The sequence below is a fragment of the Xenopus tropicalis genome, chromosome 2, assembly GCF_000004195.4.
Source record: "Xenopus tropicalis strain Nigerian chromosome 2, UCB_Xtro_10.0, whole genome shotgun sequence".
In the NCBI taxonomy this organism is placed as follows: domain Eukaryota; kingdom Metazoa; phylum Chordata; class Amphibia; order Anura; family Pipidae; genus Xenopus; species Xenopus tropicalis.
Window position 1 is genome coordinate 146,084,934 of NC_030678.2, and position 21,725 is coordinate 146,106,658.

Below are 21,725 nucleotides of genomic sequence, written 5' to 3' on the forward strand. Positions count from 1 at the left end.
CCACACACACACACCATTTAAGACAAATTTTAGACGTATGCGCAAGATACGTGCACAAGTTACAGCCAGTGCAAAGTGTTTATTTTATATAAATATATATTAGTTCATTATTTATAAAGTAACCAGGACAGTGTTGATATCAGCATATATGTAGTAACGACTTTGCACTAGAATTATTCCAGCTACACCTCTGTGCATTTCACCCATAGTTAGTCTGTAAGGGAAAATATTTAATAAGGGAGACATGAATGGTTGAAAATATTATTTGTTTTTCTTCGTTATTTTCAAACTTTTTAAAACTTTGGAATACATATATCTAAATACATGTTACCGAGCAGAACACCTATTATAACAAGTAATACCCTATAATAGTAGTTGCCTGCCACTAGATATAACCTAACAGACCTACGTGTCTAGGGGTTCCCCAGGTGATCACCATTACGTCCTTAGTTTAAGAGGTTCCATAACAGTCACACAATTTAAATAACTGACATTGCAAGTTTTGCTTTAAAATCATTTATTAATATTATTAATAATATTATCATAATTATTTAATTGGTTCACTTATACAATACAAATGTTATTGTATCCAGAAAGGAATCTCTGGAAACAGCTGCTACATTCGTAGTTTGGACACGTTTAACTTTGTTGATATGAAGGGAAAAAAACAAAAACCAAAAACAAAGACCATTTTTTCTTTTTTTTTTCTTTTTTTTTTTACTTTTTTTAATATCTCAAGCTCTTGCATTAACAGATAAGATCAAGACAATAGATAACTTTACATTCAGTGCAATTTAGTTCTAAGCTACCTTATAAGCACAATAAAAGTGACACAAAAATGTGCGTCCAACTAGGCAGTTTTAGTTGTTGGGCAAAAAAGCAGCGACAGACAACGAAAAACGCGTTACAAATACTTCCCAAAAGCATATCTCCTTCTATAGGTAGTGATAAGGTAGATTATAAGCCTCGGTTCGTATGTACAGCTACTCGGTAGCTTACACATGGCTAAAGCATGGACACCGAAAAAAGCCTGACCGAGTAGTAGTAGGATCTATAAATCCTGTAGTTGTTATTAGTAAAATGATTATTGCCTGATCCCTTTAGGTAGTAGGTGGAGGATTTAAGTGCTCACACAACATTATGAAACTCGTAAGTAACTGGGCGCAGGGACATAAAATGCCATTGACACCTGGGATGATTGGGCCTGTCACAAAGATTGTGGAAATGTTAATTATTTTACCTAAGTTAACTGCCCCATGTTCAGAGAAGTGCACGAAATGCTCCCTGCTGATAAGTTCAACTCGACAGTTTCAAATGTACAGTGAGCCGTATAACAACGATACTTAATGAGGACATAAAGAAAATAAAACAAAATGAAAATAACTCTGGTAAATACTGGCCCCTCCCCCCGCATACATGAATACACACGTCTAAATAAAACACATACTACAATTCTGAGGCCACAAAATCGTGTCCCTCCAAAAGTGAATAGGTAGTTTAAATTTCACATAAAAGGAATTAATACTATTCTGGCTGTAGAGAAATGACAGTCTGTCGGAAACCATACTAAAGTCACAGTATGATCTCTTTGTGTTTAAGTTACTAGCCTAAGTCTCAGGACCTGGAGGACATAAATAAGGAGTTAATGCAAATGTCCCTTTATCACACAACAAAATGCAAAGTGGAGTCCTGACCAGAGAGAAAGGCTGGAGTTTGTGACAGGTAGTTACTGTTGTGTTTCCCCGTTCTATACTCTATAAAAGCAAATGAGAGTCATAAACGTCTTGGTTTTACATCTACCATAAAACGAGATTTCCGGGAGGAAAGTGACATTCACTCAAACACACACAATGCCCTCACACTCAGCTTATTCCTTGCTCTCCTTGCTCTCCTCTTCTTCTTTCTCCTCTTCCTCGTTGCCTTCCTCCTCTGTTTTCTCTTCATCCCGGGCCCCCGGTAGCTTATCCTTGTTATTCTCTTTTTTCCATTTCATCCTCCTGTTTTGAAACCAAATCTTCACCTGCCTCTCAGTCAGTCCCAGGGCATGGGAGACCTCGATCCGGCGCTTCCGAGTCAAGTAAGGATTGAAGAGAAATTCCTTCTCCAGCTCCAGGGTTTGGTACCGGCTGTACGTCTGCCTGCCGCTTCTCCTTCCGGGGGCTGTAGGGCAAACACAGCAGTACGTTATCCCATGCCTACTGGCAATGCCACCCATCACACATACGGGCAGCCTTGCCCACTCACCAGTGGCATCAGTGGCATCAGTGGCAGGCTTCCCCATTAAACTAAACTCATTGGAATTGCATTTCTAATGGACACTTCTGTTCTGTTGCCTTTAGGAGTGTTTTGATCTCCAGGCCGGCCTGGCTCATGAGATTTTATTGCCTGAACCCCATGCAGCTGTACCATAGCTCAAAGCTGTATCTGTGCATCTATCTATCTATCTATCTATCTATCTATCTATCTATCTAGCTATCATCTATCTATCTATCTATCTATCTATCATCTATCTATCTATCTATCTATCTATCTATCTATCTATCTATCTATCTATCTATATCGACTATTTCAATTTAAACAGAGAGAGAGGCATAGTAGAAAACACCTAAGACACACGGAGCTACTAGTAGCAGCTACTCACCCTGGCTACTAAAATAGACAATGCTGATCTTTTTACTGATAATTGTCTCTACGTGTGTTTTAGCAGTATTCTCAGCATTGAGCAGGGTATTTTTATGGAGCTTAGTAGCTGTAAAAAAAAAAAAAGTAGCAGTTCCTAGGGTGTCTTCACACTAAATAAAATCCATAATCTAAATAGTTATGGGGAAAGTGATTCTGCACTCAGCGGGTCTTTAAAAAAATACACAGAGGTGCCACCTACTCCAGGGACTGTATATATAGTCTATATATATTGAATTATGTATATCAAAAATGTAAGTAGTAAAAAAAAGCAAAGCAAGACAGACAATAGGGGGTGATTGCCCTGCGCCTGCTGCTGTAGGCTCTATAAATCAAAGAGCTAAGGGCGGTAACTTTAAAACACTTTTACGATCCTATTTTAGGAGCAGTGGATGAAATTTTGTGCTGCTTCATATTTTTGCTGCTAAAATGCCTTCCCAGTATTGGGTATACAGGCAGTTGTGCCTAGCTGCCCCAAACAAACATGTGTGAGTTTACTTTGAAATCAGATCAAGTTATTAAAACTGCTCCAGTCGGTAAAGTTAGCAGCCAGCACTTTATACTTGGTTTCATGTTCGTGTTTTATACAGGGATCTACAGAACCGAAGTTCAGGGAACTTATAGGGTTTCTGTGCAAAGAGCAGGCTTTGTTAAATACAGTTGTATTTTCCTTTTAACTCCTCAGTCATTAAGATAAACTATATGGCGTTAGGATGGGCTCTGTGCTGGCAGCCAGCAAATAACCTAGTGGGAGCTGCTCTCCTCAAGGCAAGCCATAAAAATAACTTAGTTCATTGTGAGTTCAAAAGATCTGCACTTTAAAAACACCTTGATCCTTTCTATTTTCTAAAACTCGCTGCTGATTTGTGGAATTACAGGAAAATCCGTCTCCTTCGCCAAATAAGTGGAATTGCAGCTCTCCCCTCACTAAATTTACACTGTGGCTGTGCCATTGTTTTATTCTGTAAAGGAGAGGGAGAGAGGGGCATAATAGGAAACAAAACATTAAAAGCACAACATTGAGAATAAAAAGAAAATATCCTAACCGTGAGGTCTCATCCATGGGAACATGAGGCTGGGAGACGAATTTTGATTTAAATGGCCTTGTCCTTCGCTAGTGTTAGTGTTGGAGGACGATTTACAGTCGGGGTACTGCACCACGCTTGCCTCTTGCTGGGCACCATAAAGGGACTGCCTGGGCAGCGCTTCGTACCCATAGAATTTGGAGGCGTCTCCGTGGCAGGTCAGGGCGCAGGGGTTCTGCTGGAATCCGGAATTGGAGAGGCTGGAGCTGCCATGGTGGAAGAACTCCTGCACATGGTGAGAGGGGTGCTGGAAGCCTGGAGCCGTGGCACTCGGACCGTACACCAATGCGTGGCTCCGGCTGACACTTTGTGGGAAGCGACAGTCGTAGTAAGTTGGTTCCAAGGACTCGCCGCCTTTGTACTTGGAGAAGAGAGGGTTTACAAAATAGGAGCTCATGGTTCTTGCATGTAAGGCAGAAAGCGACACCCCCTCCTTACTAATGCGGAATAGATGAGAGCAGAAAGGCAAAAGCGGGCAAAATCGCGCAGATCGGGGGAACCGAGTCCCCTGGGTTTGGGTTTGTTTGGGGGATTTTGTGGGATCAGATCGGGGAGGGGGGGCTGTTTGGTGGCTCTCACAGACGTGTCATGGTGCCTGAGTGTGAGGCTGCTCAAGTCTCTGGGCTGCTTGCTTTCCGATCAGTCGGTAGGTAGAGCTCTATCGCAATTTCTCTCTCCTTTACTGCTCCTTCCCTTAACACCACAGGCAAATTCCTTAAAATCCCGCTGGTGAAGCTTTCACACGCGATTTGTATCCATCAATCCTCTCCGGCAGGACAGGCTAGAGAGAAATGACAAGGATTTGGGGGGATCGGATGAGGGGGACGTGGAAAACCAGCCTTCAGAAAAAAAATATCAAATGAATGAGGGAGGGTTATGAAAGGTGCGCATTAATATCTTTAGGTGCTCCTTGTTTCCAAGCCAGCCTCTTCACTGATGTGGGAAAATACATGCGCCGTGGGGTCACCCTAGGTAACCTCAACAGGTGAAGTGTTTGGGGTGCTGCTGCCCAGGGTGGCCACTACCATGACCACATAAGGAGAGGGGCTTTATGGCTTGTTGGAAAAGGGAATATTTGGCGTTATTACGGGCGATACAGACAACTAGCCCAGTGTTACGTCACTTGCCTCCAAGCTCCCCCTTGGAAATGTCTCATACGCTTCTATAAGCACTTGGCGTCCTATTGGAATTAAGAAAACACTTTAATCCCCTCAGAACCCACGTTTAGATAAACCCAAAATGCTGAAAGGGAAGGAGAGGCGGAACGTAGCGCCCAAGGAGAGCGCAATGGAAGTGCCATATCCAACTAGAAGATTATATGTGAACTTGGCAGCATACAGGCATCTTGCAGCAATCAGCCGGGATCTCTACAACTATATCTGATAGAGAAGCAAAATGCCTGCCTAATTCTCTCCTTGTACTGCTCTTCTACACAACCTGACATCATGACAAAGAGAATGTACAATTAAAGGGCTTTAATTGAAATCTCATTGCATCTGGTGGGTTGGGGGAAGCAGCTCACATGCCATTAAAAGCAAAGTTATACCAGAAAGTATCTTCCTCCCATCTGCTGGGGTAACGCTTTTCTACTAAAAGCTCCATTTTAGGACAGGGTTTTACAGTTTAAGGGCTACACGTTTCCAACCATAGAGAATCTGCTATAGAAAAGTCTGGTTTTATAGCAGCACTAAAACTACACAGGGAGATCCAACAACAAAAGCCTGACATCCGCTCCTTGCAAACTCACACTCCCAAACTGGGATCTCTGGGGATTATAGTCACTTACTATTGCTTATTCTAGTCTATATGGGCACATTCACTAACACTGCCACGTATATAGGTAGGTAGATCCTATGTGCCAAGAGGTGTAAATAAATAAATACAAGTTTTTGTCAATGTGCAAATAAAAGGACCATAATATATGGTTGCTCAGTTTGTTAACAGATAACTTGATCCCTGATGAATAATAAAGATTTTCTCATTCCGAGCTACATTTCGAAATTGAATCAGAAAATTCAGCTTAAACATACAGATATTATTTAGGTTTGAAGTGTAACCTAGAACTGTAATTCCAGCTGCACCCTTATATACATGTGAAATTAATATAAATAAATCAGTATATAAATATGTGTGTATATATATATTTAAACCATATGAGGACATTGTGACATTCAAGTGTTGTCAGCTTAAAGGTCACTGTGTAACTAAGTCCTTACTTGTTTCACTCTATAGTTGCACCTCCAGTTACAATGCGAATTATTATAAATTACAGCGAGTATAATAAACTAAATTTGATCATCAAAGTGCCCAACACTGACAAACAGAGCTAAAATACGGCGGTTAATACCTTTCTAATTGGGTGTGATTACAATTTCGTGGTTGCTGTCTCACAGTGCTTTGTATCAATGGCAGTTTTAACCTGGAATCCCAGTTATCATCACAGTGACCTGCTTGTAATTTGTGGGCGATCCTATACACATTACATGCTAATTCACCATTCCTGGTTGAAGGATGTTGTGCATATTTGTTTTGATTTGTTTTCTAACAACCTTTTAGGGGCCCAAAGGTGTAATGGGATGCAATGCAACTTTAATTGGTAGAAACTCTCTAAACTTTGAGCAATGGTGCCACCATGTGTCGAATATTTGCAAAACACCCGAACACACCCTAGCCATATATTCCATATACCTGGAATAAAACAATTGTAATATTATTGCCCCAGTCTATAACCCTATGTTACTTCCACTACTGACTAAGGAAGAAACAATCCCCTATCCCTAAGTAAATAAACTAGGACAGAAAAATGCCTATGTACCTCCACTAAAGCTGTGTATTTTTAATGAAGGTGTACATTCAGTGTACATATAAATGCATTGACTTTACATGTTTAGCATTGTGTGTGTGTTTGTGTGTGTGTTTGTGTGTGTGTGTGTGTTTGTGTGTGTTTGTGTGTGTTTGTTTGTGTGTGTGTGTGTGTGTGTTTTGATGCCACTGCATGTAATAAATTACTTTCAATATAAAAGATAAACTCATTTGTTATTTTATTGATGACTATGTTCATTGTTGGCTTTATTCCTCACCCAGTGTACTATTTACTACTGTTGTTGTCATTGGTCGCAGTAATAATAATAATAATAATAATAATGGCCACACCATTAGTAGTAATGCAGTGTAGTATGGCACATAAAAGAATAAAAATGTACGCATAAAAATATGCATACTAAGATATGTGTATATATATATGTCAGATATGCGAGTGTGGGGGGTGTGATTGTGTATATATATATATATATATATATATAGCAAGAACAAACGGAGCACACCCTATTGAAATTCAAATGCCCAGGGTGCTGGCTAAAAAATATAAAGCAAGAAAAAAGAGCTGCACTCACCAGGACTTGGCAAAAATATAGTAAGTTTATTTAAGCAAAGAGATCCAACGTTTCGAGCACCAACTGTGCTCTTCCTCAGGGAAAAAACCCTGAGGAAGAGCACAGTTGGTGCTCGAAACGTTGGATCTCTTTGCTTAAATAAACTTACTATATTTTTGCCAAGTCCTGGTGAGTGCAGCTCTTTTTTCTTGCTTTATATATATATATATATAGGGTCTTGAAAAAGGTCCCAGGGAGGACCGAAACGTCACATTGGCTGTATATGAACATTTATATATACTTTTTTGATATGCAGAGAAATACCAGTGTTGTTGGTCTTTTTGGATGGTGTGTGTTTATGTGTGTATATATATATATATATATATATATATATATATATATACATTTTATATTTTATGTATTGATATAACTTCTGGAGTAACATTCCTTTTAGAAGATTTAGAAGACCCCCAACCCCTGTGTTATTTGGGGGGAATTTTTTTTTTACGGTTTATTGCACAAGTTATTTACATATAAAAGTGGAGATAACCAATTACTGGGAAATTGGAGAGATTTCTGTGCCTGTTCGTTTGTATGTAAAAATGTCTAGGTAAAACACACTGAAGCACACACCCACACAAAAACACCCACAAACACGCGCACTCACTGCTCCTTGTGGTAGGATTTATCGGTGCCATACATTATTACAGTTAGCATGGGCCTGTTGTTTGTTGCTTGCAGACCAAACATTCCAATAATTCCGTTTCAAAGAGCAGAGTATGCACCTTATTTAAACCATAAAACAATTAAAGCCAGACGTCTAGCCAGTCCTATGGTCTTGTTTTGTTCACATCCATTCAAAGACACACACATGAGTGAGACAAACTGGGCTGTAAAAGATGGCATTTCTCTGGGAGGAAGTGTATCTCCTGGCAGCCCTAATGCGGCCATATCCTGTCTTTTTATCTGGGTTACACAGATGCTCAGATTTCAGTTTTATTCTAAAGTGAGAAAATCGTGTTATTATATGACACCAAATAAACTCTAACTGCATTTTTTTTTTTTTTTTGCCAATAGGAGCAGTGAAAAAAAATCAGCATTAGATTAAACGCATTTCTAGATGTACTTGATCTCCCTTGCCTTTGTGCCCGCTATCTCTTTCTCTCTGTGAGTCTTTCTCCTTTTGAAAGATAAACTTCCCCTCATGGGACATTAAACTGATTGATCAATTGTCCCCGATCTGCCAAACTGACAATGACATCTCGAATCTCATCTTTCAACTAAGACTTGGCATGTGGAAAGTCTATTGCAGAATTTTTTGTGTGTGTGTCTTGGAATATGATGCATAAAGTTTGCAGAATGCATGCAGGGGGCATTATATCTTCTTTAGCCAATGTTGCCTTTTGATCGCTGGCTCATTTTTATATTCTGGTTCCACGAAAGAAAAGGGGGGAAAGCGTTGTAACCGTTAGGCATCCTTAGGTTTCCCAAAATCACTAAATCTTTTCTTGACATCGCGTATATTTGAATGATAATAATAGAGTTAGGGGCCTTTCTGTGCTGTTCGGGGGAAGACGGCTCAAGCAGCAAGAACATTTCCAAAATAAAATGTTGTATAAATGAAATCAAACCTGGATCTCTTACTAGAGCATTTATATTTTATTAATATAATTATAAATTGAACAATTAAAAAAAATCCCCTGTGGTTACAAAATAAATAATGGAAGTAATAATAAAGCCGCCTGCACTGTACTGCACTGCTGTTTAACTTAAAAAGGGCAGGAAATGTAAGTCACAGTGTATTTAAGTAGAGCACTAGGTGACATATTGCAAAGGCATAATTAAATCATACAGCATGGTGGATCTGAAGTTAATTCCCCGACTGCAGTTGCTACTATGGTTGGCAAACAGACATGAGATGGACCATGCAATCACTGTATCTATATTCTACCTGCATATACAACATTAAGCCCTTATTAGCCACATATCCCAAATTAAACTGGTCAGTTGCAGAGAGCACCGACAGAGCTCTTTACTATCAATGTGGTTGAAGACAGACGGTTTGTTACATTGTACTTGGCTTTACCTGTTTTCCCAGTCTCAAAAATGAATTCCTTAATTACTGGTCTATAAACTTAAACATACACTAGTAGTGAGGTCTCCCCCATATCTGGTAGAAAAGCAAATAGGGAATCTTTCCTCTTCCTAACCAACTGGAAATTGTGTTGCACACCGTTGGCATTTTGGTCAATTTGTATAAAAAACAAGCAATAAGGAACATGTTCAAAGTAAAATATCTCTTAGGTCTTGAAAGTTACTAAGATCTGCGTTTTTCAAGAGGCACTTGCAGGAAGCAACTTAAATTAGGAATGTTGCTCTCCCTTATTGTCCGAACCTGACACTTCTCTAGACTTTCTCTGGCCATAAATAACACGGCCATTTATTGTAACTTGGAAAGTAGATGCAAATTACCCATAGACAGCCAGCTCTAAAATCATCTTTTGACTACTGCTCTGAACAGGAATGTCCTGAGAAGGTTTCACATACTATTACACAAATATATATTTGTAACTAAATAACTGTGCTTTTGTGAGACAAGAATCGACTGGGATTGTCATGTAAGTGGATCTTGTTAGCAGTGGATCTTGAAGCCTCCTGAAAAAATCGTAAGTAGATAAAATAATTATATATACATATATATATATGTATATATATATATCCGTGTTTATTAGTGAGGTATATTTTAATTACTTTGTTTCATGAGGGGGGAAAACAGCCACAACAAAGGCAAAGAATTGTAGTGTTCTTTTCTATATTTACAGAGAGCTGTTCTACAAGCATAACATAACAATACAGAAAGGATTTCTGTGACAAGAATAAAATACACAAATATGTACAATCCAACGGACTTTCAGAGACTATAACAAAACATATTGTATTCCGATTTGTTTTATACAAAATATGCACTGACAAACTCTTAAAATAAAAATTAACACTGGATAAGTATAAGTTACAAAATAAAATTCTAAAAAAAAAAAAAAAATATTCAAGTACTTTCTTAGTTTTAAAGACAGGGAAGGAAACATTTTTAATTGCATTTTATAAAAGCCTGTGCTTCCAAAAATGCGCCTGTGTTTATCTATTCTAAACACTGATCTCCACATTCATAGTCAGGAAAGTTTTTTTATTTTCTCTCTTTTTAGCTATGTATTGAGCCAAAATGTTTTCTTCACATATTTGTCATATTGAGGTTATACATATTAGTATTTGTGTTAGTCTTTTACGACTGCTCCTTATCGGGTTTCTCCTTGTTCATCTTCTTCATTTTCATTCTTCTGTTCTGAAACCAGATTTTAACTTGGCGCTCAGTGAGATTTAACACCCTTGCCACTTCATACCGCCGGTCCCTGGTTAGATACATGTTAAATAAAAATTCCTTTTCGAGTTCCAAAGTCTGATACTTGGTATATGGGCAGCGTTTCTTCCTCGTAGAACGAGCGTGGATCCAATTCGCTACAGGGTTATCTAAGGCAGGAGAAGAGAAAACGTTGGTAAAATTACGAAAATGAATAGCGATGATAGCATGATATTTTGGCCCCATAGGTAGGTGACAGGGCAGCCAGCACGATCGGAATCTCAGCACCATGAATAGAACAACAGACCCAAAAAATCGAGCATTTTGTATTTTATCATTTATTGGGGAGCTGAATGGTTACTTGTATTTATTGCGTTCCACATCCTGAAGGATTTTATTGACAACATGAGGAACAGAAGCCATTGTAAAGGAATCATAAACAAACCCTTTCCCCCCACAAGGCCATAAAAGGTTGTTAACAGCCAGAGTTTCCCGGGCGCTGCACCAGCCCACCCAATTTATTTATTTCGCTTAACGTATTTGATATATTTTTATCCGGCTGCCAAGGGATACTATGGCTCACTGCTTTAAAAGGAGCCACGACAAAGATGTGCCATTAGCAAGTGGCTGAGTGAATAGAAGCAGATAGTGTGGCTTCTCTGCAGTTGGGAGCACTGGGGAAATGTGGCGTTTGCTGACAATAAACAATTCCATTGTAGGATCGCAGTAAAACGTCAAAAAAATATCGAGATTATTTCCTAAACTATCTTATTTATTTCTCACTTGCATTTCTATACATCTCTCCCCATCCTAACTGCAGCCACTGAGCAACGGTACCGCCTTCGCATAATATGTGCTTTATTGTTTATATTAATCAGATGCCAGGCTGCCAGGTGCCTCTCACTGTCACTGGTACAGGTGTCTATAAAACATCTCGCAAATGGAATATGGAGGCGACTTAAGCTTGAAGATTGCCCAATTACGGCGGCCCTCCTCCAGGACTGCCTGTGTAAATCTGATATACTGTTCTCATAATCATAAAACCAAAACAACGTGTTCCCCTAAACGCCCTACTAGTCCCCACTCTGATGCTATGGGAGAGCATTCCCGGCTCTGCTGTTTCTCTGCTATTTGTAATGTATGCATGTATGTATATATCTTTATATATATATATATATATATAGCAAGACAGTGAGCTGCACACACCAGGACTTGGCAAAAAAATGATAAGTTTATTTAAGCAAAGAAATCCAATATATATCCATATATATATATGTGTGTGTGTGTGTATATACATATATATATATTGCTAATGGGAGGACAGGGCTACACAGGTTGAGGCTTATGTGCCTGGATATGGTGCTCTCTGTATGCTATGGCTTCTGATTGTGCAGCATTGCCTCCTATTGCTCCTTGCCTTTGCACTCATTTAGCTATGTAGCTGCATTGCTGATTCGGTGCTACAGGCAGCAGTGCTGCACCCTATATAGAGGGGGGTTGTTATTATACACAATATAGAGATATGAGTTGCAGGCATAATACCCAATGCACCCCTGCACGTACAGCCATTTAAAGCCCCTTTCCCAGCTTGTTCCTTTCTGCCTCGCCTTCCTGCAGAGCCTGGGCTTTAGGGCTGGGCCCTAGTAAGGAGGTCATTTGATTTTATGGAGGATTCAGACACTGGCTATAATTCCTCCTCCCCCTCTCCGCTTGTAAACAGCAATGAGTGTAACTTACTCGGGTCCAATTCCGACTTGTCCTCTTTGTGTTTGCTGGAAAGGATGGCCTCTGACTCCGGGGAAGGGATGGTGTGCAATGGTGGCCTGTCTCTGAGGTCTCCGGGGGATCCGTACATATAATCCGGGTAGCTGCGGCCATCAGTGGGGCCACACTCTCTCCTGGTGGGGAAGGCGTCAGGCTTGAGCCCATAGTGCCTGCTGCTGGCTGCAAAGCCTGGGAAAGAGACGGTCCCTGAGATGGGCTCCAGCCAAGTGCGCATATATCTTGCGTCTGTTCCCAAGTGCGCCTGGTGGTGGCTGTATGGGTGGTAGACCACTGAAGACTGGGAGTGCACAGGACCCCAGGAGGTGGTAAAAACTGCAGGTTTCGGGGCAAAACTGCAGGAAGGAAAATCTCCACAGTCCGGGACTAATCCTGAAGGTCTGGCAGTAGCTGGGTGAGATCCTGTGGTGGGGAACCTGGAAGCCAAGAGGTCTTCACTCTCATGGCTGATCAGAGAGTCCACATAATAGTTGCTGATGGGACCAGACGCAGACATTGTTCCCCCTTCTTTTACATTCATAAGATTATTGTATGAACTGTATGTGTACTTTTTATCTGCTCATAGAACAATCAGGGCAGGTAATTATTTTTTCAGCCTTTCACGCTTGTCATTGGCTCTCGCGTCCCACGTGATTGTATTTACCCAAAAAAAAAAAATACAGTGTAGATCAATGCGCAGGTCCTTTCCCCTTTCTCCTTAAGGAAAGCTGAGCGGTCTGGTTTTAATAAAACTGATTAAATGAGGCGCAAACCAAAGCAGGGTCCATCTGGGCTCTGCCTGTGCACCCATGACTTTCTTACTTTAAAGGAGAGGGTGTAGAATCAGGGGAAGCAGTGAATGAAAGGGAGTTAAGAATGTGAGAAGGGGACTATTTCTTGACGCAATCCATCTATGTCTCTTCTTCTATTGCTGCCAGTTTCCAAGCATGGATATATAGTGCAGAGGGAGACATAGCTTTTCATTACAAATGTATTATGATTCCTACATTTCGTTTATAATCATCAAGACAGAGGCAGCATATTGCTATTTATGCCACTCACAGTTCCTTAGAATTAAAAGAAAAATAGATGTTTTCCAGGCTCTCTGCACTGCAATGCCTTTCCCTGAGCCTTTCTGCTCCTTAGCTAGCCAGCAGGTAGTGAGAAGCAAGCCACTAAAGTTTGAGAGGGGGCAATAGAAAACAAGGAGAGACATTTACACAGAATAAAAAGTGTTAAGCTACTCCCATCTTTCAATGAGTGTCTGTATTCGTCTGCTGAGGGCTGGATGTTTTTATGTTCTTCAATAAAAAATTTACGAGGATCATTCGATTGTTCATAAACGTGTCGTTCATTAAACAAAACTGCAGAGTTAGATTTCAACTGTAAAAGCTGCGGCTCCCCATTTTCTGGGTGGAAGCAGAGCTGGGCAACGTTTCCATGAGAATTATGCACTAAAACAACTTGTAATGTCCCTACTGTCTGCATTTGCTCTTGTCAATAAATTCCTGCTAACTGTGGAGGCAAATGCCCTTACATTGGAAAAGTACTCGTGTCATGGGCCAGCTGTTATTACACACACATATATATATATGATTTCGCTGGAAACGTGGCTGTTGATAGATGCAACACAGAAATCACACATCATCTTTAGGGTCTTTGTTAAGTGTAAACCATTTATACAATTATATACATTTCTGTGCATTTTATCGGCCAATATACTGGCAGACTGCGCTGCTTGTAATAAAATGCATGCTGTGAAATAATCAGTTGCAATAAGGAAAGCATTGCTGTCGGTAGATATTTACATGTACGAGCAGAAAGCCCCTTTAAAGCAGTGGAATCAGTAGTTCCACTCTGTACTCTCCTTGGGCACCAAGTGTGAGGAGATCATTGGGCACCCAGTTCATTCCATCAGAGACAATTGATATAAAACACAAGCGATATAATAATAACGAAACACATAACATTTCACAGGGAAAATAAAGAACCACAATTACATGAATATTAACCAAGTGTCTGTTTTGGTGCCACAACTACCGTTCCCATTATACATGTCCACAAACTGTTATTGTACACCCAGTGCTACTCACTCCTATTATACTTGTCTGTCATTGTGCCTCGAAATAATCACTGTCTGGAAGCTCTGTCACTGCATTTATTATTTTGGGCTAGTTAACTGGTACATAGCCAGATATTATCTGCTAGCAATTTAAAACCTGATATTACTCAGCCTCCTAACTGCTTGCTACCACATCTCCTTTATTCATCTGACAGCCTTTGCTCCAGGGGCTGTAATATTCTCCCCATGACATTTCTCACCAATAAAAGGTATTTTTGTCTGCCAACAACATTGTCTTTATTCAGCAGCTGATCCATGCTTCTTTCCCCCTGCTTGTGTTTGCTATATTGCAGCACCTAAAATAACAGGTTTATACACAGAGCCGGGCTCTGGAGCAACATCACAGCGTTGCCATTGTAGACATACACACTATTTATATGTACATAGCTGAAATCCTGCATGACAGACTTAACATTCCTATTGTATTGATACATGCACAAATCTGTTCACACTACAACAGCACAAGATACACTGAGCATTTCACAAACAGCGTACAGAATTATAATGTGGATTTATTTTTGCCAGAATATTTCAATACGTTTTGTATTTCACTACAAATTTCCCAAGCAGTTGCTACTCTCAGCTATCAAACAACAGCAATGGACTGGGCTAAATATATATCCTGAAAATTCCAGTTATATGTAAAGCAACTCAAGCACTAATTAGGAATGGGAGGCATCACATATTAACACCATAATTAGAATTCTGAATAATATGCACAGGCAAAGCTCAGCGCCACGGTCATCTCTTTCCCCTAAAGCATTTCCATTTTAGCTGTATAGAAAATAAACCAAATTTTGTCACTTTACCTTGTATTCTGCTTCCAGCTGCTTTTGGTTGGTCCTGTAGTTGAGGAAAATCGCCTTTAAACGCCAAGAGTCTCCGCTGATTGGCACATAAACATATCCAAAACTGTGTTGTCTTGCAGGCCTCTAATGATCTCCAAGATGTCCAGCAATTGTCTCCTACCTGCATCAGGTCCCATCCTTCTACACAACACAGGGCTCCTGCACAGCAGCTAACATTTGCTTTGAAAATATGAAGACTCCCTCTCCATCTGGGCTCCCCTGTGCATTTTATTGCAACTTGCCTTGCTTGGATTATTCATGTACATGATGAGGTATAAAATGCTACTGTCATGTTGTAAGGAATGCTTACTCATTCTCTTCTCTACCTTCCTCTATAAATATCCCAGGCAGCTTTTCTATTTCCTTTGCAAATCTGCCTTATATTGCTATATTTGCCACTAATAAAAAGGAGCTGCAATCAGGCCAGGCGAGTTTAAAAAGAAACACAGGGGAGAGGGTGGGAGGAAACTATCATCTTGGGCAGTTAAAAAAAAAAATCCAAGACGGTCTTGAAGTCCCAGGCCTGGAGGAATAAAAGGAAAGCCATTCAAGTGAAGAGCTTTTTTTCCTCCCCACTTTTATGAGTTTACACTGGGACGCTCTAAAATTTCGGACGGGGTGGGGAGGGAGAAGAGTCACCTCAGTACAATATCCTGTTAATAGGAGCTCCAGCACCCTTTGTCCCCGGATTTCCAAAGGACTGGAAGTGGTCTGGTTTATCCATCATGAGCTGGGAGACTGAAGGAAGCAGACGCATTCACGCCATACTTGACAGACAGACAAATGCGGTCTCCAACCATCCATTTTGTGGCTTGACTGTGCTCATGGTTTGGTTCAATAAACACCGTCAAGTTCGGTATAAAAGAAAAAAATAAAGCCCCAATGTGCTGTATTTTAACATTATGTAATTTGGGGGCAGTTATATATATGCATTACATTTCCCAATCAGATTTACATTTTCTGGACTTATAATTTTCGCTGAACCCTACAAGGTAAATAAACAACTACTTAAATATTTTGCGTTCGGGCGACTTTGCTTTTCAGTTTTCTGTTCACCAGTTACTCTGTCCCTCAGTAATCCTGCCTCCCAGTTACACAAGGTTTCCTATGTGTCTATTAAATAGCCTTGTTTAGAGCTGCATATAGCTGGGGCTTTGTTACAGTCAAGCTGGATTGCTAGTCACTGCATTGTAATTGTGTCTGCCCTCTGAGCTTTGCATGGTGCCCTCCAACATTTTACTGTTGTATCAATTCTACTATGGTTTCATTAGGATATTGAGTGTGTCAAGACGTTAAAGCTGATGTTGTGTGGGTGTTGTGTCTGTGTTTGGACAAGCAGCAGTAAAACCATTGCAGATACTAGCCTGAATATGTGCCTATATAAATTATACATATCCGATATACATTACCTAACAACATGGAGAGAAATGCAAGTGACTGGCTGATCAGCTCTACTCCCGGCAGCTTTGTCTCTACTATAGGTACCTGACACTGCTCAGGGTGTCCTATCTCAAACAACTGCTGGCAAAGACTCGTCGCCTAACTACCTTGACAGTATAATGACGATAATATTAATTACACAATTACTATTAATTATAATGTACAATAGGCTGGCACAGTTATTTGTTTTCACAAGTACAGAACCACAATGATGTCTTCCTATGAGTAAATAGTAGCCAAGACTGCTCGCCCTGTGGCAGCCAAGAGATGACCTGCTTGTAGGAAATATGCGCTGCCCAAGACGCACACAATCAAAGAAAGCGACCAAAGAAGTCAACAAGGTAATTTTCCTGCCATAAACAGGCTGTGTCTCCCAGGGGCTCTACCTGCCCCAGCAACGGGCTGAGGTCTCCTTCAGGGAATTTCCATGTGAAATGACTTTGGATTCCAGACCAATTGTAGTGTTGTTAAAGAAGTGTACTAAAAATTCCAAAGTGCAATTACTGCCTGAAGCCCCTTTTGGCAGTCGCTCACTAAGATGGCATTCTTGTAACCCATGCACAAACTGCTATCGCCTCTAATTCCGGTTATAGACACCGTAAAGATGCTCAGATATGGCCCATACCAGTTACTTATTCATACCAAACCCCACGCCTTTTACCTCCTTTTTGTTTTTAATGACCCAATTTAAAGTTGAAAAAAAAATCTGTTAAACAGAAAACAAAATTCAGAATTGAAATGCGTGTTTTACTTAATTTCTTTATTTCCTTTAGTTATCTATTTCTTAGATTTGTTTTTCAGATTAAATAATCAGCACAAAAAACATTGAGTGAGCAACATGGCCGCCTCTTTTCCCTAATACTGCAAATAGGAGAGGTAAGCTGAAACAGACCCAGGGATAAAGTATGGCAGCTAGTTTTGTGTCTATACAGAATTCTAGATAAATAAGCAACTCTCTTAATTTCTGCCTCGATATATAAGTATATATGCATGTTTATATGTTTCTGTGTCCTAGTAAAGTTATTTGCAGACCAATTGTTTAATAGTCCTCAACAAAACACAGGACTGCATTCAGCAATTTGTGTGTAAAATAATTGAGTCTGTGTTATGTATTTATGATTCAATTTATTTTGCTAGAACAGGAACGATTTTAAAGAGAAGCAAAAAAAAAAAATCGACCATGGCAAATTAGAAAAAAGAAAAACTGCTTGAATATTTTAGATCAAGTAATAAGATAAATAGTTTCGTAGAGAGATATATACACATGGATGGACACACACACATGATGGATAGTCAGACAGACCGACAGACAGAAGGGCATAATATTGACAGGCATACAAAAGAGAGAGAAAGATAGTGAGACAGAGAGAGAGAGAGAGGGAGAGAGAGAGAGATAGATAAATAGATAGATAGATAGATAGATAGATAGATAGATAGTAGATAGATAGTAGATAGATAGAGAGATTGGTAGATAGACACAAAGATAGACGGGCAGACAAGATAGACAGGCAGACAGATTGATCTCTGTCACGGACATCATATCCCAGATTATTTATTGGTTTGCCATTTCATTTTTTTCAAGATGCAGAATACAATCTGTGCATTCTGTTGGTGTCAGTTATTCAGCCATAAAAGAACAAAGAAAGCAGTAGTAGGTCTTTAACTTGAATGCAATTCTTTTTCTCCCTGTTTGTAAAAAAATATTTAATGAATTTCCCAAGCCAGACAAAGCAGTACACAACATGCCTAGGGAGGTAGTTTTGCAAACTGTGAAGAATGCTAATAGCCCGTCCTGTAGGCAACAGGCCCCAAGACCTTTCACACATTTCAGCTTGTATGATGACGAATAGCCGACTCAAGCAACAAATATCAGAAATATGGAAGAAATGTAACCTATTTCAATCCATGGAAACACATATTCTCTGTGTAGCTGCTTAAGAGCTGCATGCATTCAGAATTCAGAAGGAATTTGTTTACGTTAATCAGAGAATGCAAATATGTGGGTATTTTGCAGAGAGGACAGAACTAATCACCAGCATGCTTTTAATGCTGCTATAATATTTTCCTTACATAAGGGCGAAAAAAATCTCGGCATAACAAAATTAAGCAAAAAAAAATCCAAATAGAATTGCAAATTTAAATCTATCTTTGCGGTATATATATATATAAAAAAATAAAAATAGCTATATTTGGTATATAAAAATGATATAAAGAACGCAAAGACATTGGGACTGAGACCCAAAATATTGAAATAAATCGGTTGTTAAATCTCATTCGTTATTGGGATATAATTAGATATAATCAGACTCTGTCTAATGAGGCATGTGTGGGAAAAATATGTCGAGGCAGCAGTCTGCATCTTTATTAGTCAGATGAATGGAGAGTATTAGTTTGTTGCCAATGCATTGTTGCATGTTTGTGCATTAATATACCACAATCAGGAGTACAGACCTAATCTGGGAAACAAATTGTACATATGATCGAAGAATGAGACTTTTCGCTCGCAAACAATAATTTTCCTTTATGTTGAGAATATTTGGGCCCTTTAAGATTCGTTGCCATGTTTATCTATTCATTTTCAATTTTAGCATAGTGCAAATGGCATATTTTTTACATAATATTATCCAGTAAATACAGCATTCACGCTATGACTTCTTTCTGGATATATCTACCTTTTTTTAATAGATATATAAAAATAGATATATACATATTTATTATATGTGCTACTATGTATATATATATATATATATATATATGTGCATTTTTTATATTTCCTGTAAAGAAAGTGATATGCTGAAAATAAAAAGTATAAGATTACACAGTGGAACGAAATATTTAGGAAATAAATTGCCCTAATATAACAATTGCAGTCAGGCACCCCAGACTGCTCTGGCTACGCAGTTAAAAGTGCCATAAAATCACTTTCAACTGGTGCGTTATACTGCAGTGTGTCACTTCTAAAACCTGAGCCATGTTCACAAATGGGGGGTGTAGATGGATTTGTACAGACGCAGCTCCTATTGCAACAACATAACAACAGTCTACCCCATTTCATTTCGATATAAAATGCCACACAGTCTGCAGGAATGCTGGAATGACATTAAATAACAAGGATACATTTGCGATTTAAGTATACCTCTCGATCACAATCTAATATAAAAGTTTTGGGGAAAATACATGTTTTCTGCAGGCATTGACAGCATAAACCTCCATAAAAGAGAAACACAAAGTTGCAATATTTCCCTTAGCTAAGGGTAACTGATACTGCAGCATACAGTGTCCTAAAATAAGTATTCTCCAACTCCAGCTGAAGGTGCACCGAAAACCTAATGTCATTGCCCCACATAATAAAAGCTTGTCTGGTGCGAAAACTAATATTTATCCATACTCCCCATTTCCTGAGACATTCAGGCAAGCAAAGACAAGGAGTAATTTAAAAGCTATTGCTAAATAATTCCCTCTGATCTCTGTGCCAGTAAACAAGGCAGTCTCTTTGTTGAGCTTTCCGGTTTAGGGGCTAGAACTAAATAATTTTATAGGAGTTCTGAAGGAGGGCTTCTTTTGTCTGCCCAATATTCTGAGAAGCCTCCTTCTGGCCAGAGACAATAGCAAGGAGAGGCACTAAAAGTGGCTGTGGAAGAATGGCACCCAGATGTGAGGAAGCCCTTGTCCCCCTGGCCGGGATGCTGCCATGTTGCCTCTCACTTGCTGGGGAGCCCCTTGCAGAACCTGCTGGGTTTAACGGAAATCGTTGCACTTGATGAAGACGAACTGACGTAATTAAGGCAGTTTCTTGTTGCCGCGTTAAGAAAAAGCAATCCCAACAACATGAAACTACCTAAACCACAGATCAGCTGGATACAAAGATGCAACATCCACAATTCCTTGTCAGATACAGAAGAGAAGGAAAGCGAGCAAAAAAGAGGGGAAACAACAATAATGCACAGAATGCGCCACCAACGTCCTCCTATGAGCCTATGGAGCCTATGAGCCTATGGAGCCTATGAGCCTATGGAGCCTATGGAGCCATATGGGAGCTCCAGCCCCTGTGCCAGCTGCACCACACTGGGGGATACCTCCCTGCTCCTACAGCCTCTGCACAGCGCCTCTCAATCACTACAGATTTTCATCTCTTTCACTTAGAAATCCTGATTAAGGAGATGGGATGTGCTCATGCCCAAAACTCCCCTCCCCAATTCTCACATATTCAACACATTTAAACTAGGTGCTTCCATCACATCCTCATCTGATTCTTATCAAGATACGTCTCAGCCATACACACTGTCTGACTGCAAGGCATGGTCCTTCCCAAGCCTCCGTAACAAATGCATTTAACCTGTAAGTGCTGGGCTGCCATTGCTCTCCCAGCACCCAGCTGCACACAGACGCAGGCGTTTATAACTAGGGGGAGATCTGTTTTAGCAGCCAGACAAGGTGTCCTGAAATCCAGTGATTCATTTGAAAATGAGACACTCCATGGTCACATACACAGAGGCAAAATCAGTAAATAATGGGAGATCGAGTTGCATGGTGAGTGGGCTCTGCAGCCGGGCACCCCCCTGGCACATGAGTACGAAAAAGCAAAACACAATTTAAAAAAATGCTCTAAATTCCAGTTAACCAAACGCACAGCTTCCAACTGCCAGCCCAAACACTGCGCTCTAAGCACCCAAACCAGCTGGCAGTTTGCCTTGGTCAGGAAAGGAAAATACACAATATAACAGTTAATGTTCCTTAGAAATAGCAAGAAATGGCATTGAGTCTTACCTTTCTGCAGCTGGAGATGTCCTTCCTTCCCTCCATGTGGTGCTAGGAATTCGCCCATATTCCTTTGTCAGTGCCTGGCTGCTCCTTGGCACATGCACTGCTTATTTCTCTTAAAACAGAAAAGCCAAAGCCAAAAGTAGTGTGTATCCAAGGATTGCCACTTAAGCTGTGAGTCCGTTCCCTCTTCTGGAGTCACCTTTAAATGCATCTTTTACTGCTGCGGCACATTATATTTGCAGATCATAAAATCCACCTCCAGCGCTTACCAAGACTGTCCTGACATTACTGTTTTATGAC

The 21,725-nt window shown here is 40.0% G+C and overlaps 2 protein-coding genes, 1 long non-coding RNA gene and 1 other non-coding gene across 4 annotated transcripts; 1 reads left to right on the forward strand and 3 right to left on the reverse strand.

Annotated features, from left to right (window-relative positions):
• Nucleotides 1-697: 697 nt before the first annotated feature.
• hoxc8 (homeobox C8) lies at nucleotides 698-4,536 on the reverse strand. Its single transcript, NM_001006786.1, is given in 2 exon segments — nucleotides 698-2,160; nucleotides 3,726-4,536. Coding segments are annotated over 2 exon segments (729 nt in total). The 5' UTR covers nucleotides 4,162-4,536; the 3' UTR covers nucleotides 698-1,867.
• Nucleotides 4,537-8,630: 4,094 nt separating this feature from the next.
• On the forward strand, nucleotides 8,631-16,236 carry LOC116408887. The gene is made up of 2 exons (XR_004221374.1): nucleotides 8,631-9,801; nucleotides 15,302-16,236. It is a non-coding gene; the product is annotated as an uncharacterized LOC116408887 (long non-coding RNA).
• Nucleotides 9,934-21,580, reverse strand: hoxc9 (homeobox C9). Its single transcript, NM_001017256.2, has 2 exons — nucleotides 21,429-21,580; nucleotides 9,934-10,660 (listed from the first exon to the last, which is right to left on the reverse strand). Exons 1-2 carry the CDS (start codon nucleotides 21,484-21,486, stop codon nucleotides 10,416-10,418), a joined length of 303 nt encoding a protein of 100 aa, NP_001017256.1. The 5' UTR covers nucleotides 21,487-21,580; the 3' UTR covers nucleotides 9,934-10,415.
• mir196a (microRNA mir-196a) lies at nucleotides 20,421-20,526 on the reverse strand. Its single transcript, NR_049686.1, has one exon. It is a non-coding gene; the product is annotated as a microRNA mir-196a (primary transcript).
• Nucleotides 21,581-21,725: the final 145 nt, after the last annotated feature.

What these genes read in the sequence shown, in the direction of transcription:
- hoxc9 (NM_001017256.2), bottom strand. Translation starts at nt 21,486, where the DNA reads ATGGGCGAATTCCTAGCACCACATGGAGGGAAGGAAGGACATCTCCAG. An exon ending in ACATCTCCAGCTGCAGAAAG is followed by an intron (nt 10,661 to 21,428) that starts GTAAGACTCAAT and finishes CTCCTGCCTTAG; the next exon opens with ATAACCCTGTAGCGAATTGG.